Here is an 18442-nt window from a genome sequence, read left to right on the forward strand (position 1 = left end):
AAAAGAAATTATATAATATTGTTAGAACTTGCTAAGAAAAAAACAGATAAGTATTAGGGAAATTGGTTGTGCCAGGCTGGGGAAGTGATGCTTTCAATACTTCTAAGTATGGTAATTAGAGTAGGCCTCATGAGAGGGCAACATTGAGCCAAGACTAGGAGGTGAGGAAGGAGCCGTGGTGGGTATCTGAGAGAAGAGCTTTGGTGGAGGAAAGAGCCAGTGCAGGGTGCTGGCTGGGAGTGCTCCCAGTGCAGTCTAGGAACAGAGAGGAGGCAGGCACTGGGCTGGTGATTGGAGTGTGTGTGGCGGGGGGTGGGAGGGCCAGGAGATGAGGCAGAAAAGTCGTGGCGGGTGCGGCTATTGTGCTGGGCCTGTTCTCCTGTCTGAGGGACAGACTTAACTGATGAGCAAATGGCAGGTGGAGCAGGTTTGGGTGGAAAGATTAGGAATTCCATTGCGGGGAAGTTAAAGATGAGATGTCTGGTAGGCAGCTGGATAGAGGAGTTACCTGCACGTTAGAGTGCTTAGGTGCAAGTGTTTCTCCAGAGAGATTGCTGGTTGAGGAGTGTGCACATTATCACCTGCACAAGAAAAGAATCAGTTTTGTTATAACAAGCACTGGTGTTTTGATATTTACCTTTAATACCCTTATATTATTACACACATATATATAGTTGTTTAAAAATTGACCTTATGTATATATGTGTTTATTTCTCATTGAGATAATTGTAGATTTGTGTGCATTTGTATGAAATAATACTGAGAAATCTGTTGTACACTTTGCCCAGTTTCTCTCAGTGGTAACATTTTGCAAAACTACAGTATAATATCACCTTGACATTGACACAATACACCTGTCCTATCCAGATTTCCCTGCTTTTATTTGTACTCATTTGTGTGTGGATGGATGTTTAGTTCTATACAGTTTGTCACCTGTGTAGGTTCATGTATCCACCACTACACTGAACAGTTCCAACACCTTTTATAGCCATACCCACCTCCCTCCCGTGCCCTTCCACCATATGTGTGTGTGTGTGTGTGTGTGTGTGTGTGTGTGTATTTTTTGGTTTGGTTTTGGTTGGCATTTTTTAAAGTTGTGGTAAAACACACATGAGATAACATTTACCATCTTAACCACCTTGTAAGTGTCTAATTCACTAGTGTTAAGTATACTCACATTGTTGTGCACTGATCTCCAGAGCGTTTTCATCTTTGCAAAACTGAAACTATGTATCCATTAAGCAACAACTCCCTATATTCCCCTCCCCCGAGTCCCTGGCAACCACCAGTCTACTTTGTCTCTATGAATTTGACTACTATAGAGACCTCATATAAGTGGAATCATACCGTATTTATGCTTTTGTGACTGGCTTATGTCAATTAGCATAACGTCTTTGAGGTTCGTCCATGTTGCAGCATGTGTCAGAATTTCCTTCCTTTTTAAGGCTGCTTGATATGCCATTGTATGGATATACCAGTTTTCTTATCCATTCATCCATCAGTGGACACTTGGGTTGCTTCCACCTCTTAGCTACTATGTATAATGCTGCTGTGAATATGGACGTACAAATACCTCTTTGAGATCCTGCTTTCTGTTCTTTTGGATATGCACCCGGAAGTAGAATTGCCAGATCAAAGGGCACTTATATTACATTTTTAATTTTTAAGGAACCACGCTACTGTTTTCCATAGTGGCTGCACCGTTTTCCATTCCCACCAGCAGTTGTTATTTTTTTCTTCTTCTTTTTTTTTTTTTTTTGATAGTAGCCATCCTAATGGATGTGAGGTGGTATCTCATTCTGGTTTTGACTTTCGTTTCTTTGATAGCGCATGATGTTGAACATCTTTTCATATGCTTGTTAACCATTTGTATATCTTTTTTGGATAAATGTCTATTCAAGTCCTTTGCCCATTTTTGAATGAGGTTTTTTGGTTTTCATCATTGAGTTTTAGGAGTTCTCTAGATATTCTGGGCTTAATCCCTTACCAGATATATGATTTGCAAATATTTTCTCCCATTCTGTCAGCTGCCTTTTTATTCTGTTGATAGTATCTTTTGAGGGACAGAAGTTTTTAATTTTCAAGAAGTCCAGTTTGTCTATTTTTTCTCTTAATGCCTGCACCTTTGCTGTCATATCAGAGGAATCACAGCCAAATCCATTGTTGTGAAGCTTTTCTCTGTGTTTTCCTGTAAGAGTTTTATAGCATTAGGTTTTACATTTGGGTCTTTGATCTCTTTAGAGTTAACTTTTGTATGTGGTGTTAGATAAGGGTCCAGCTTCATTCTTTTGCATGTGAATATTCAGTTTTCTTAGACTATTTGTTGAAAAAACTGTCCTTTTCTCATTGAATGGTCTTGACACCCGTGTCAAAAATCACTTGACCACATATGCAAGGGTTTATTTCTGGGCTCTCTCTTCTATTCCATTGGTCTATGTGTCTGCCTTCATGCCAGTAACACACTGTTTTGTTTTCTGTGGCTTTGTTGTAAGTTTTGAAATCAGGAAGAGTGAGACCGTCAACTTTGTTCTTTTTCAAGATTCTTTTGGCTATTCTGGGTCCCTTGAGATTCCATATGAACTTTAGGATGGGTTTTTCTATTTCTGTGAAAAATGTCATTGTAGGGGCAGGCCTGGTGGCGCAGCAGTTAAGTTCGCACATTCCGCTTCGGTGGCCCAGGGTTCACCAGTTCATATCCCGGGGTGGACATGGCACCACTTGGCAAGCCATGCTCTGGTAGGCGTCCCACATATAAAGTAGAGGAAGGTGAGCATGGGTGTCAGCTCAGGGCGAGTCCTTCTCAGCAAAAGGAGGAGAATTGGTGGCAGATGTTAGGTCAGGGCTAATCTTCCTCAAAAAAAAAAAAAAAAAAGTTGTAGTTTGAATAGGAATTGCGTTAAATCTGTAGAGTTTTGGGTATTATTGACATCTTAATGAGATTGAGTCTTTCAGTTCATTGAACACAGGAATCTTTCCATTTATTTGTGTCTTATTTAATTTCTTTCAGCGCTGTTTTCTAGTTTTCAGTGAAAAGTCTTTGCCCTCCTTGATTACGTGTATTTCTAAGTTTTGTTTTGCTGAGGGAGATTTGCCCTGAGCTAACATCTGTTGCTGATCTTCCTTTTTTTGTATGTGAGCTGCCGCCATAGCATGGCTGCTGACAGACAAGTGGTGTAGGCCCGTGCCCAGGAACCGAACCTGGGCCAACAAAGCAGAGCACGCCAAACTTTAGCACTAGGCCACCAGGTCTGGCCCTCTGAGTATTTTCTTAAATTCTATTTTTTTTTTTTAAAGATTTTATTTTTTTCCTTTTTCTCCCCAAAGCCCCCCAGTACATAGTTGTATATTCTTCGTTGTGGGTCCTTCTAGTTGTGGCATGTGGGATGCTGCCTCAGCGTAGTTTGATGAGCAGTGCCATGTCTGCACCCAGGATTCGAACCAACGAAACACTGGGCCGCCTGCGGCGGAGCGCACGAACTTAACCACTCAGCGACAGGGCCAGCCCCTCTTAAATTCTATTTTAAATGGACTTGTTAATTTGTTTTTTGTATTTCACTGTTAATGTATAGAAATGCGACTGATACTCATTGATTTTGTATCCTTCAAGTTTACTAAATTTGTTTATTCTGTGGACTCTTTAGGGTTTTCTACATCATGTCTTTTGTACCCACCTTGTATTTTAATATTGTTCTGTAACTTCTTTTTTCACTTAATAAATGTTTTAAACATTTTCCCATGTTTCATTTTTAATTACAAATTTACCAAAATTTGTTAAAACCAAGTATTATTGGGCTGTACAGGAGAAGTGTTCCTAGGAACAACATACAATAGGTGAAGGCCTCAACTTCCCAAGGCTTCCATTCCAGCAGGACATGCTCATGGATGTTCCAGTCGACTCTGCCCAGTGAGCTGTCTGAGAGTAAAAGCCCAGAGACGGGAGCAACGGTCTTTGGCCGCTGAGAGCGCTGGCTACTCTTGTTTGCTTCTCTGGCCACCGCTCTCTACTTGGAGTTTAGGTTTCACGCTTAGGCCTCCTCAGGCATCTTTCCCCTGATGTGAGGAAGGAGGACTCTGCCTGACTGTACCCTGTCAGTTAGAGCATTCATGCCTCAGTCCTCAGATCTGCAACTCCCAGAGAGGAGACACTGGCTATCTGTTCTGCCTCTGGAGAGAGTGACAACAGGGTACTATGTGTGGACTGACGAGGGGTCTAGGAAGTCTGGGAGGGGTGACTTGGAGGCAGAGCCCCGAGGAGAATGGGCTGTGGCGGGTGTGCAGGGAGAGCATGCTGGCCACAGGTTCGGAGGAGATGAGGTTGCCTGGTGGCTCCAGGGTACAGGGAGTGTGTTAATTTATCTTTTGTCTCTATCTCTGTGCAAAGAAAGGCCAAACCCTGGAAGTAGTTGGGAATGTGTCTTTATCATTATGCTGTGCCACATGAAAAGTTCTCTAACTAGTCAAGCCAGACGATCCTTTTCCTGAGCTCCACCTCAAAGAGCCCTTTAGAAAAAGGTGGTCGTTCTCACTGGGGGAATGTGAGCCACTGTTTTCCTTGGGACTGAAAGATCTAGTGCTGTAAGGAGATGGGGAGCCAGGACCATGCTGGTGGCTTTGTGTAGGCCTACCACCATATTTCATCTGATCTGTGGTGCATCAATATGCTGCCAGTTACACCAGTCATGCCTTTCACCAAGGCGCATCCTGATCTCAGAAGTGTTCACATGTGGACATCTTATGCATCTTATGTATGCATCTTAGAAGCCACGTGATACAGCATCTTAATCTGTCTCATAAGGGGCTTGTAAGGGTGAATGTGTCCTCCCCATTTTGCAGATTAGAAAAGTGGTGTTTGGCGAGATTAAATAACTTACTCAAGGCTATATATATTGGTGAGCGGCAGAGCTGAGAATTCAACCCTGGGGTGTTTAATGCTAAAACCCAGGCCTATTCTCAACCCTCATTTCTGCCTTTCCCTGGAGCCATGAGGCCCCCTCCGACTAAACAATTCCCTTCCAGTCTTAACAACAAAAGCCCCTGCTCCACACGGCTGTGTGGAGCCACAGCGTGCATCTGACCTAGCATTCCCCTGCTTCAGAGGTAGCTGTAGCACTCCTCACTGGTGCCTTGCCGAGCCCTGTCTGTCTCCAGAGCCTCCGCTCTCTCCAATCCCAGGCTTCGCTCTACTCTACAGCATGTTGGGCTCCTTCTTGATTCCATTGCTTGTCCCTTCTACCTGAAATTCCCCTCCCACACCCTTCTGGCTGGCTTTTCCTCAACCTTGGGGACTCAATTGAATTGTGATTTCTGTAGGAAGCCCTGGGCTAAGGCAGGTTGCTTTCTACCTGAAGAGGCTTCCGTTGCTGGACTTATCAGTGAGGTTCATGTGATTATCTGCATTCTGGGAACTTCCTGAAGGCTGGACTGAGCCTTCTACATCTTTACTTTCTCACTGCTTAGCCCACTATCAGGCTCATGGTAGACAACCATAAAGGTGGATGAATGAGAAAACATCCTGTTCATCCTGAGAGTGGGTGTGGTGGGAGGGACTTGGGCTGTGCTTGGTACCTGTGCAGGTGAGCCCCTCAACCGGCCTGGCTTGGCTGTGTGTGCTCTTGGGGAGCCAGGCTGGCCTGTGACTTGCAGGTGAGTGATTTTCTTGTGCTTGAGGAGACATGGAATGCAGTGTCTCACAGACTTAAACAACTGAAAAGCACTCCAAGGGCCAGGTGGATGCTCCTCCCTGGTGGCCTACTCAAGACTGATGCTCAGTCAGGCAGAACGTTTTGGGTTAAAATGACAAATGCTCAGCTCAGGCTGGCTTAAGCAGAAAAGTGAATGAATTGGCATTTGTGGTTATTTCTTGTTTAACAAACTACTCCAAAATTTGCTGGCTTAAAACGATGACTGTTTTATTACTTGTTTGTGATTCTGCAATTTGGCGGGGCTCAGTGTGGAGAGCTCATCTCGGCTCCACACGGAATCTGCTGGAATGGCTCGAGCAGCTTGTGGCTACAGCAGCTCACCTGGATCCTGTGTCTGAAGCCTTGATTCTCGCTGTTGTCTGGGTTTTTTGACCCTCTCCATGTGGCCGTCTTGGGCCTCCTCTCAGCACAGTGGTCTCAGGGTGGTTGAACTTCTTACATGGCAACTGGCTTTCTCCAGAGGGCAAATGTTGAACTGCTGGACCTTTTATGCTTAAGCCTGGACTGGAGCAGCGTCACTTCTGTTACATACTGTTAGTTAAAACGGGTCACAGGATCAGTCCAAATTCAAGGGGTGGGAAGTGCACGGGACTGAGGTGTCCAAAGCAATGGTCAGCATAGCAAGTCCAAGGGCCCAAAACAGGTCATCAGGACCTGGTGCACATGCATGCGCACTCTCACTTTCACTATGGCTCTTGCTCACTAATTTGCTTTCCACCTATAGGCTTTGCCTCATTTCCCTCCAGGCAGTGTCATCCTGACCCTCACAGCAGCTCCAGATGCACCCCCTCCCAGCTTCACCTAGAGGGGCAACACACCCCATGGTATTTAACACCTTGGGCTCTGGAGCCAGATATTTGGACTCTACCAGGCAGCTATGTAGCTTGGGCAACTTTCTTAACCTCTTGTGTGCCTCAGTTTCCCCCATGGCAAAATGAGGATGTCAGAAGTATTTACCTCAGAGGGCGGTATGAGATTTAGAGAATGCCCTGGGCTGTGCTGCCTGCACGGTTTGAGAGGCATGTCAGATGCTCAAGAGCATGTCATGGACTGGGGAGAAGTCGGTCTGGCTTTGGAAAGGCAGGGCTCCGTAAGATATGCCCCAGCATGGCTGTGGCTCTCCTGGAAGGAGCAGCTGGCTGGGACCTCCAAGGCCTGGCCTGGGAGCCCCCAAGTGGAGATGGCAGCGCTGATGGGATTGAGGCTCCCCCACTGCTGTCCTTGCCATGCTTGGAGACATCTGCTCTTCTGAATTTCACAAGGCTCTTAGTGGTGCTAATTGGTCACTGTCCTCTTGTGTCTGGCAGGACTCCGAGCCTCGGTCTTAGCACTAGGCACCCTGGTCTTGCCATTCTTCACAGCTGTTGGAGCAGTGATGTCTGCACGGCTCGAGGCTGGGCCCACAGTCCCAATTGTCCTTTCTTGTTTCCCAAGCTTTCCTGTGAGGTACTTCTTGCAGCCCAAATGGGCGAGAAACCCACCTTCTCACAACTGCCTCCCTCCTGGTTCCTCAGCCTATGGGAAGGTGTGGCACATTCTCAGTGGCAATGTGTTGGATGCTGTGGCTTATCACACGTGGCAGCCACCTGGCCCAAGAAGGGCATGGGTGTGCCAACGTGGGCCTGAGTGCATAGGCAAGAAAGCACCAGTTTGAACACTTCCAGTCCTTCTCACCTGTGTTCTCAGCACCTATCTTCTTTCAGCTCACCATGTATAGTTTTCTGGATTCTTCCCTTGAAGATTAAGGTGGACTAATTAGAGTCTGCCCTGTCCAGGATATGGAAGAATTTTTTGCAGGCTCTCTTACCTCAGGCCTCTGTGAGTGCACTCCACTGCTGGGTGTGGCTCTTTCAGATCTGTATAGAGTGCCCAGCTGTCTTGGGGCTTGTCTTGTGAACTCTTAGAATGAAAGCTCAGAGCGGACCAGGGCTGGATTTCCTGTGTTTTGGGACAGCTTTAAGCACACTGCATGTGCTCCAGGAAGGTGGTGAGCAGCTGCTTGGCTGAACTTAACCTCTTACTATAGAGCTCTGGCTCTTGTGGGCCTGTAGGTGACCAAGGGGCTCAGAGACCAGGCTAGAGCTACCAGCATGACAGGGGCCTGTTGTGGTAGCCTTTGTTGTTTTGGAATTCAGTAAGTACTAGAGATGAAAGAACATGTGGTGTGATTTCCAAACTTTCCTAGGGTTTCTACTTGCTTCCTGAGACAAACTAGGGCGTTTACATTTGCCACACCTGCTTGTTAGTGGCCTTGCACAGCTGTTTCCCCCACTACGATGTAATGACCAATGAGAAGGAGAGTGCATTTCCACTTGTCTTTGGAAACTCATGCTTGATTGACTGTAGGGGTGTGGCTCTCCAGAAGAAGGTGAGGTGAGCTGGGTGCCACCTGGAGCCCGTGCTGGCCATTGCCTTTTGGGTACCAGCATTTGATTTTCCACACTTGGATGGGAGCTCTGGAAGGATTTTCAGCTCTTAGGTAGCCACTGCCTGCCCCTGCCCTGCCCACACTTGCTGCCATGTGATTCTAGAGCTGGTAACCCTCATCCTAGTGTCCTTGCCACCTCTTCTTGGGTGACAGAGACAGTGTGTCCTCAACTAAGAGACTCCTTGGCAACAGCCCCTTGTCTGTATCAGCAGTTGCTACTGTTTAGTTCGTTGTCATGCATCTAATTTGTCACTGAACAAATATTACTGAGCCACTACTCAACAGGCCCATGCTAGAAGCTGAGGATGTGGTGATGAACTCAGCAGTGATTGACATACCTCTCTTAGTCTGGAAGCAGACCAGGGAGCCAGACAGTGCCCACTGAGCAAAGGCCCCAGGATTACTTCTACAGTCTACTGGGTTTTGAGCTCTTCTGGCACTTTTGCCAGTCTGGTCCACCTAGCTAGCCATCCAGCTTCATGGGCTCCTGATGTGGGCCTGGGCCCTGTGGGGACTCCAAGAGCTAGTAGTCACAGCCCTTCCCTTTGGAGGGACTGAATGTCTAGTTGAACATAGGGCACATACCGTGGAGGAAGTTCAGCCAGAGGAAATGCCAAGAAGGGCGACTTTCTGTGGATTTTGATGTAGCACAAACGTATGGGAGGGCTTTTGGAAGCAGAAGCATGACAGGAAGGAATGCCGGTGTTGCATCCAGCCATGGGTCCTTCCAATCTGTGAGACAGCCGGTGGAAAAGCTGGGGCATGCTCCCTGCGTCCAGGCTGCCAGCCAAGTACAGATCCGTGGGAAGGGGAGATGGCTAGAGGTATAGCCCCTGTGACTCAGAGGTGTTGTCGTGAAGAGTTCGTAGCCTTTGCAAATATGCATCCCCAGAAGGTGGTAGGCTCCTGTCCCAGGGACCTCTCTATGACTGCCCAGGTATCCTGTGGGCTCAGTCGTTCCGGTGACAAAATGCTTTGTCTCCCTTAGAGACTTTCAGCTATTTATTGTCATTTGGTGAGTCTTCCAACAGTTTATACTTTAAAAGGTCACTCCATCTTTACTCACAAGTAAATTATTGGTAGCCTATTATTTTTTCCTAGGAGCAGTGATTAGGAATATTAGTTGAAGAACCAGTGTCTTAAAATTTTGAGTCTGTTACTATTCTCCTGTGAATAAAAGCCAAGGTAGATGTTGTGTGTGTCTTTTTTTTTCTTTGTTTCCAGGCAAGCCAATTTTTTCAGTTGATATTCACCCTGACGGGACCAAGTTCGCAACTGGAGGACAAGGTACGTTAATGGACTAACAGAGGGAACGTTCATAGCCCTGCCACCTTGCTCTGCTTCTCCTGGTTCCACAGTGAGCTGAAGAGAGAATACTTGTGTTTTCCAGTATGGATGTGATTGAGTTTAAAATGTACAGTTGTAATCTGTTATCTGAACAGATCACATCAAAATCCTTTTTTGGCTCTAGTGTGCTTTTGATGAATATTTTGGTAGTAGGTTTATCTTTCTAATTCCTATTTATTGAGTTAACATTAAAATCAGTTTTCATGCCCAAGCCCAAGCTTATTGAGCAGGGAGAGTGGCAGGTGGTCTTGTGGACAAAACCCCAGCCCCAGAGGTGAGGGCTCTGGGTCCTCATCTTGGCTTTGGCTGCGTTTTCTCATCTGAAAAAGGGAAGGAGGTGGTTAACTTACAGTCAGTCCTATAGTTATTAGGCCCATTTTCTGGGCTCAAAGGAATTCAACTGGGTTAGAAAGCAGATACACTGTGGGCAAGTAGAAATGTGCACACCATTCAAAAAGATGGTCCATAGCATTGTCAGTGTACTTCATCCAGTGTTTGTTGAAATATTGCAGTAATGTAGCTCTGTTTGGAAAGATAAAGTCATTTTTCAGGCCAGGACACCAAGATGTATAAATGATCACGCAAAGTAGCATTCCTGCGGAGCCCAGTCCTCTGTAGCTTCATCCCAGGGTAGGGTCTCTGTCCGGCTGAGGCCTCCCTGGACAGCACCTGGAGAGTGCCTCCGTGAGTTCTGGGTCCTCAGCCAGGTGCTGCAGGTTGTCTGTGGACTTCCTGCTGTAGGGGTGTGAAGGGAAGCCTTGATCTCTTTCCTGCATGCTGCACCTGAGAGGTGCCTACGAGTGTCACCTAGGACCGCTGGATTTAGCCAGGGGACAGAGTTTTCTCCTCATCCACAAGAAGAGGCGTATTTTCCCGACCTGCTCAGCTTAGCGAGGTCTAGGGGAGCTGTTTAGGAAGTATTTTTAAATACTGGCCAGGAGGCAGTTTCAAGCATGCCTTATGGTAATTTTGACATGTCCATTTCCAGGCATTTATTGGGTTTTGCCCCTGTATAATGGAAAGTTAAATGAGGGGCTAGACTTTTGTTAGTTGTCAGTAATGGAAAGCTTAGAAAGAGAACTCGTTACTAAAATGCATAGATATATGTTTTAGCAGAGTACTGCATCAGCTTATCACCACAGGAGCCCTAAATGCTCTCTCTGGTTGATCCCCCATCTGTAGGTGACGGCAAAGGGCAGATAAGAAGGTATGAGCCCTTTTTCTGTATTCGGGGCACATTTCAGACTTGGGTCTCACAGCATCCAGTCAGCTATGGGAACAGATAAGGACTCCTGGCAGTACCTGAAAGGGGAGGGAAGCCCCAGCAGGGACCATGCTGTTCTCCTTGCTTGCTAGGGTGCCCATGCACAGACCTGAAAGGGTCCTGGGGCAGCAGTTTTTCCAGGCTCTTCATTTTACAGATGCAAGGTCTGGGTTCTGGGCAGGGATGAGGACCTTCTAGGGGACCCTGGAGGATCTGTATTAGAGGCCAGACCACAGCTCAGTCCCCTCCTGATACCTAGTCCAGAGTTCTTTAAAGTCAGGTTGGCCTCAGCATACTGCTAAAACCACACTCTGTTTGATCCCTATCAGGACTTGTTTTTCTGCATCTTTTCTGTAACTTACATTAGTAATTCAAATTCAGTCTCTTCCAATCTAGACTATTATTATTTATGAAAGCTAAGTGAGGACTATGTCTCATAGTTAATATTACTTATTGATATCAAATTTCTACTCCTTGCATATTGAGTTATTTCTGCTCCTTCATTCCAGGACAGGATTCTGGGAAGGTTGTGATCTGGAATATGTCTCCAGTCCTCCAGGAGGATGACGAGAAGGATGAAAATATTCCCAAGATGCTTTGCCAGATGGACAATCACTTAGGTATTACAGAGTGGCCCTTTGCAGGCTTTGCGTGTTGGCAGAGTGCCCAAGGTTAGCACATGTGTTTGTAATTAGAAAGATAAGGCCCCGTGCGGCGATAACTCCCCTCGGCCTGCTGTCTGAAGGCACAGATGTTGGCTTCACACCTGGGTGAGTTATTCGGCAGAAGACTCGGCCCGCTCACAGAACCATCTTTGGACAGTCTGCAGGTACCTCTGGTGATTTCCTGCTCATGAGTCGTTACTGCCTGATTCCATGGGGCTTTGGGGCCAGCGACCTGGAAGCAGTAGGGTTCTGGGGAAGGGTGCGTAAAAGACAACTCATCAAATGTCTCAGATTGCCGCTGTGTCATTCTGAGGCCCTCTGCCAGGACCCTTTGGCCGTTGGACAGTGTTGTGGTTTCCTTTTCTGCGTTAGTGCCTTAGTTTCCCACCTCTGAGCATCAGGGTGACTGTACTTGGCTCTGGTTTTCAGCCTAGCTGCCTCCCCTGAGATGCTCCATTAACAGTTACGTCCCCTTCTTTGCTCTCCCAACATGCTTCTCAGCGTCCTCTGACCTCGAGCACAAGACACTCACAGGTCATTTGTGGACCACAACTTGTATAGCGTCTCTCAAATTGCAGGGCTCCCAAAGGCCGAGCTGTGAGGGCTCCCAGAGGCTCCAGCCCACCAGGGGCCGGGGGGATTTCTGCTGGTCTGAGTTTATGAGTGTAGAATCAGTCAACCTGCAGTGCTGACAAGTTTGGAAAATCTGAGTTTAAAAGGGCTGATGGGCGGGATGAAGTCAGAGTTTTATGCTCTACAAGCTGCCTCCATGAAAATTCTGGAAAAGGCATCTTGGCCTTTTAGCATATGCCCTCATTTAGAGAATTATCCCTACTCAGAAATACATCTTATGAGACAGCCCTTTTGAGATAATGAGATTTAGTTATTTATCAGTTTTCATGGAATTAAGCATCCTCCTACTGACTGTTTCATTCAGCACTAACACTTCTCAGATTATGTAGCCTTTCCCCCTCCAAACTCTGTTCTGGTCATTTGTTATTACAGCACAAGTAGGTTAGTGCTTGAACTGAATTGTTCTTCTGGGGCTCTCACACAGTAGATGCCTTGAATAGATTAGATAGATTAGATTTTATGAACCCTTTGCATCTTACCAAACTCTGCATAAAGCAAATGGACATGACTATTGGATTTTCATCACCCTATTTTTTTTTTCTTCCCAGCATGTGTGAACTGTGTGCGGTGGTCAAACAGTGGGATGTATTTAGCTTCTGGGGGAGATGACAAACTGATTATGGTGTGGAAACGGGCTACGTAAGCATCATTTTCCTTTCTTCACATTTTATTTTTACAAGCTTCTTTGCTGGTCCTTATCACAGTCCCTTTCCCCACCCTGGCACTGAAGTCTCCAGAGCTCTGACTTCATGTCAGGAAGCACGCGTAGGCCAGGAGTAGCTGGGGCCTGACCAGGAGTTAGGAGGCCACCCACCTGCCTAGAGACCTGCTCAGCTGCCCCCTTGGAGGACTGCAGCGTTTCCACCTGAAAATGAAGGGCTAATCCCTTCCAGTGCTGACATTGGTGGCTCCGTTTGTTTCGTTCTTCAGATGAAGTTTCCCAACGTACAAAATGGTTAATAGTCAAGGTGCTCTGATGGAATCCAGGGCAGGCATCCAGAGCCCGCCCTCTTTGCCATTCACCTCATTCTCTGTCAGCCTCATTCTGGGCTCTGAGGAGCACCTGTCCCCCCTTGAAAGCCCCTGCTCTGCACCCACAAGGAACTAATCATCACCTGGAGAACTATTTTTTTTTAAACCTAGGCAGAGTCTCACGGTGGGTCCTGGGACTCTGTCCCATAACCAACTCCCCAGGTGACTCTAGGGCTGGGAAAATAGACCCTACCCCATGGGTTAGCCGGAGTGGCCCTGTGGCCGTGGCTTCAAGAGCAGAGGCACACTCTCTCCTTCAGCCCACTCAGCTGCCTCAGCGAACTCTTTCTCTGGGGTTGTGGAGAGTTCTGCAGGCGCAAAGGGTGTTAACAGAGGCTCCGTGCTTCAGTGGCGTCAGCGCCATCTCTCTGGGGGCCCATGTGACTGCTCTACCAGCTCCACATGGCAGGAGCTAGTACCTGTGGTTCGAATGCTTTCTCTGCCTCAGTATTAAGGCAGAGACGTTCATTTCATTTACAAAAGGGCTTAAAAAATATTGTTGATTTTGCTGCTTTAACCAACATAAATAATGTATTTAGTATACTATTTGGAAAACTGAAAAAATATAAAGGAAAAAAAATCACAATCCTGCCACCTAAAGAAAGCCACAGTTGTTATTTTGGGTGTTTTTCATGTGTATCCTTCTGATCCGTTTTCCACGTGTAGATGTTGTCCATGTTATGTGTATTTTTTTCCTTACGTAGTGGTATCATATTATACATGATGTCTTGTGGCCTGCTGCTTTTACTTATATATTGTGAACATTTTCTCAAGCAGTGGATAGTCTTTTACCACACGATTTGTGATGGCTGTATACTATTTCATCAAGTGCATGGATCATAACCTACTGTCAGCCCCTGTCATGCAGCAGTTTGGTGCTTCCCAGCCATTGTCTGTGTTTGCTCTGTTCTGTCTGCCGTGAAGCCATGCTGCAGTGCGCATCTTTGTGCAGTGCCCAGAGCACTCCTAGAGTGCCTTTCTGACTCCTCTTTCATGCAGGTACATCGGCCCCAGCACCGTGTTCGGCTCCAGCGGTAAGCTTGCCAACGTGGAGCAGTGGCGATGTGTCTCCATCCTCCGGAGTCACTCAGGCGGTGAGTGGGACTGCCTGTTGGGGTGGGCGGCCCCAGCAGCTGTCTGAGCTCAGCACCTTCATGTTCCCTGGGGACTGTTTTGGTCCTTAAAGAGCCCTGAGTCTGGGCCATCCCTCCCTACCACCATTGGTCACACCCTGCCTGTCCCTCAAGGTCTGTGCAGTCATTGTCCCCACTGCCTGCTTCCAGCTGCATTCAGTGCCCCCACTCCTGCCCTCATGGGGTATATGTTTATATCTTTAATGTAGAACTCCCCACGTTCTGCTGTTTATCCTGGTGAACTGAATCACTACCTTCATCAGTGGATCACTAAGTCCGTAAGCACACTTTATTTATTCCACAGAACCCAGCACACAGGGGCCCAATGAAAAGTTTTTTACTTGACCTTGAGTATGTTTACAAAGTATTTTAAATAGACAATATAGAAAGAGACACATTGTACAGATTTCGACTGAAGAAGAGGAAGGCTGCTCAGTAGCAGTTTAAAGGCATGTGCTATACACTTGGTAGGTGCCAGGGATACCGGAGTGAATACAATTTAGACTTTCCTCAGAAAGCCTGTGGTCTAGTCCAGGAATGGCCTGAAGGCTTTCCCAGGCAGAGGACAGCAGAAATGAGAAAGGCTTGGTGTGAATGATCAGTTGGCAGCATTTCACCGCTGTGGATCTTTACCTACAAGGCAGGGAGCTGGACAGAGAGGGGCTGGCTGATGTGCAGGGGCCAGGTCATGGAAGGCTCCTGCTCCCTATTAATGAGTGTCCTTTATCATGGAAGAGACAGGGAGCCATTAGAAGCTTCGAAGCACAAGAGGGAGATCATTCTGACAGCTATGGGGAAAGAAGGTTGCTTCAATGATTCAGTTGGAAACTTCATGGCCTGAAGGGATTATGACAATTGGGATAGAGAGGAGACTGATTTGGGAAATTCTTAGGATGGAGCAAAGGGAGGGATGAGGGAGATCCTAGCTGGGTACCTGGATAGTTGGTAGTGTCCTCTACTGAGACCATAAGGACAACAGGCTTACGGGGATGGACACCAATTCAGTGTGGAATGTGTTGAGAGTTTGAGGGGGTCAGGGAGGGAATGTCGAGAAGCCATTGGAATTGAGCCTAGAGCTCTGGGGGGAGATGGGGCAGGAGTGAGAGGTTTGGAAGGCAGCGACTATAATCCGTTGGCAGTATATGCTCAGCAAATACTCTGCAGACACTTTAAAGTTAAACCAACCCACTTATTGGTGACCACAGATCGATTCCACATTTGTGAAAGCTGACAGAATAGCATTGTATTATTGTTGATAACAGTAAAAATGTGTAACTTAACCTTACTTATTCACAGCTACTCAGAGTAGAGTCTAGTTGGGCTTCTGGAACTTGGCACACATCTATGAGGGTGACCATGGGGAGGCACCTCAGTAAGGACTTTTGTGGGGCCCCTAACTTAAGACTGAGGCTGAGCCATAACCTTGATTTCTCTCCTGGCCGACCACCCCAGGGCTCTCCTTTACCAGGCAGGTAGGGTTGCTAACTAACCTTCAGCAGAGGTACCTGCCACTCTTTATTCAATGGTCCTGGTAACAAGTGTGGGCAGAACCATTCCAGAAGAAAAAAATTAGTGAAAAAGCGAAAATAAATAAATAGAAAGCACTGTGTCTTTGAAAGCAAAGTGTGAAAAACGTATAGTTGGCATATTTAATTAGGGAGTAGGAAAAAAAAAAAGCTAGAAAAACATTTAACCTAGAGGAAAAAAATCATCAGAGTGCAATATAATGTTTATACTGTTAAACTAAAAAACAAGACAGAATACTAAAATAAATATAATTATCTAGAAAATATGTTTTCAAAATTGATGCTATAGGGTTAGGAAAACCTGAACAAAGTAGTACCCAATAAAGAAGTTGGAAGCTACCTTCAGGTATGATTCCTGATCCTAAATTATTTGTTCATGTATTGTTTGAAACTTTGAAGAAAAATTATTCCAAAACATAGAAATATTCATTCTTGCAAGGAAGCTATAACCCTGTGTTTCTAAAACCTAATAAAAATAACAATGAAACAAAAGCATAGGCAAATGTGAATAAAGGTAGGAAAATCAGAAACAGAATACTCATAAATTTTATAACGGTTGAAAACATTGATTCATTTTTACTAAGTATGATTTATAATAGAAAAATTTTGTGTAAAGGCAATCTATTAATATAACTTAACATACTAGGAGGTTAAATAAGAAAAGCCACAGAGTCATCTTAGGAGGTGTTCGAAAGGAATATTAGATAATTCAGCGTTAATTCCTAATAAAAATGTCTTTGAAAAAATGGCCATGGAAAGTTATTTCCTTGACACGATAAGGTCCTTTGTCTTTTTTAAACCAATGGCAAAGCCTTGTTCCCATTTATATCAGGAAAAGACAAGGGTGAGTACTGTCACTTAATTTGTTACTTTGGAATTTCTGCAATACAGCTAAACAGAAATCAGAAAGAGATGTACTGGAAAATAAGACAAAAATGATATGGGGATGGCATTGCATATCAGGAAAACCCAAAGCAATAAAGCTCTTTGAACTTATAAAGCATTGAAAAGCACTTGGACTAATAAAAATGACTCACTAAATTGGCTTCATAAGAAAAATTTTATCTTTCACTAGTAATAACCAATTAGAACGTCTAATAACAAAAAGAGAACTCTCATATGGTAAGATCAAAAATTGTAAATACCCAGGAATAATCTTGGCAAGAAATGTACAAGATCTCTAAGACAAACCACAAACCTTTTTTGAGAGAGATAAAATCACCACTTCATAAATGGAAAGACTAAATAAAATACTTTTTTCCCACGTTAATATTTATTATTTGTTTTGCAACTGTTTATTGAGCCCCTGGTGTGTTCCAGGTACTGTTCACCCTTAGGGAGTTTACATTCTTGTGAAAGAGAGAGACAATAAAGTAGTCGTGTAAGAAACTAGAAGATAAGTGCCAGGGAGCAAAATGAGGTAGAGCGCCATTTTACCCATGGTTCTCAAAGAAGGCCTTGCTGAGAAGGTGACATCCAAGAAGAGACCAGATGGAGATGCAGGGACAACGTGTGCACATTCAAAGAGCTTTCCAGGCAGAGGGAACGGCCAGGGCAATGGTCATGGAGTGGGGACGTGTGTTTAGGGATCACTGGGGGCTAGGGCGAGGGAGTGAAGAGGGGAGAAGAGCATGGGCGGGGGCTTCTAGACCATGGTGAAGGGCTCTTTTCTCAGTAAGATGGGAAGGCTCAGTAGGAATTTGAGCAGAGGAGTGAGGAGCTCTGTGGCAGCTGTATGGAGTCCCTATTGTGGGGGGCTAAGGGCAGCACTGAGGAGACCAGTGAAGAGGCTGCTGACATAATCTAGTGAGAGATGGTGGCCGTTTGGACCTAGGTTGTAACAGTGGAAGTCAGGAAATGTGGTCAGATGCAGACTTCCTGGTGCATTGGTTATGGGGTGTGAGATAAGCAGAGGAATCAGGACGGCTTCTCAGCTGGGCCTGAGCAGTGGAAAGGAGGCGCTTGCTGTCACCTGGGATGAGAGGTTTGTGGAAGGGACAGAAATGTTTGCTTGGGGAAATGTGAAGCAAAAACGTCTCTCAGCAAAAGAAGCTGAGATGGAGAGCCGAGTTAAGAGTGGAGAGAGCATTTGAAGGAGAAGGGAGTGAGCAGCATGTCACACATTGCCTTGAGGTCAAGTGAAGACTGAGGATTGACAGCATTGTGCTTGCTGGCATGGAGGCTGCTAGTGGCCTTGGCAGGTGTCATTCATGTTAGTGTAGTTGGGTGAAAGCCAAATTGGAGGGTACTCAAGAAAGACCAAGGGGAGGATAGAGCTGGATGGAACTGGGCTGAGTTTTGTCAGAAGCCTGTGAAGACACGGGAGAAGAGCAAAGGGAAGTGGTGGAACTGATGGGTGGCAGACTCTAAGCTGGGTAAGGAGACAGACAGTGGAAGGCCTGTAGCATCAGAGGCTCCTAGTGCCTGAAAGAACCATTGGGGTTGAGAGTGAACTGGAAGCACCAGGTTGATGGTAGGAGTGTGAAGGGTTGGAATTGAGACCAAGGAGGAAGTGGTCTGTTAGGGAGGGTCTCTGGGCCTGACCATGGGAATGAACAGCTGAAGTAGTGGAAGCAAAGGTCCTTGGAGGAGGAGTTTAAGGACAAGAGCCTTGGTGTGAAATCATCCTCTTGGAATCACCAAGAATGATGACGGGAGGGTCGGCGGGAATGATGGTGACCAGAAACTTAAATTTGGCAGGGAGGGTCTCAG

At 46.0% G+C, this 18442-nt stretch overlaps 1 protein-coding gene across 16 annotated transcripts in view; it reads left to right on the forward strand.

Moving 5' to 3' along the window:
* Nucleotides 1-18442, forward strand: part of HIRA (histone cell cycle regulator) — a 90911-nt gene that overhangs the window by 12860 nt on the left and 59609 nt on the right. For 5 of the 16 annotated variants that reach the window (XR_011542162.1, XM_070628121.1, XM_070628128.1 and 2 more), the window contains exons 2-5: nucleotides 9355-9417; nucleotides 11251-11361; nucleotides 12588-12678; nucleotides 14071-14165. Coding sequence is in view for 10 of the 16 variants with exons in the window: in XM_070628121.1 (XP_070484222.1) it covers nucleotides 9355-9417; nucleotides 11251-11361; nucleotides 12588-12678; nucleotides 14071-14165 (360 nt within the window). In the remaining 6 variants the exon portion in view is untranslated. Of the gene's footprint in view, nucleotides 1-9354; nucleotides 9418-10659; nucleotides 10685-11250; nucleotides 11571-12587; nucleotides 12679-14070; nucleotides 14166-14413; nucleotides 14483-18442 lie in introns of those variants that run through there. The other 11 variants (XM_070628126.1, XM_070628122.1, XM_070628130.1 and 8 more) reach the window with 9 other exon arrangements.

This window comes from Equus przewalskii, chromosome 7 (assembly GCF_037783145.1).
Source record: "Equus przewalskii isolate Varuska chromosome 7, EquPr2, whole genome shotgun sequence".
NCBI lineage: Eukaryota > Metazoa > Chordata > Mammalia > Perissodactyla > Equidae > Equus > Equus przewalskii.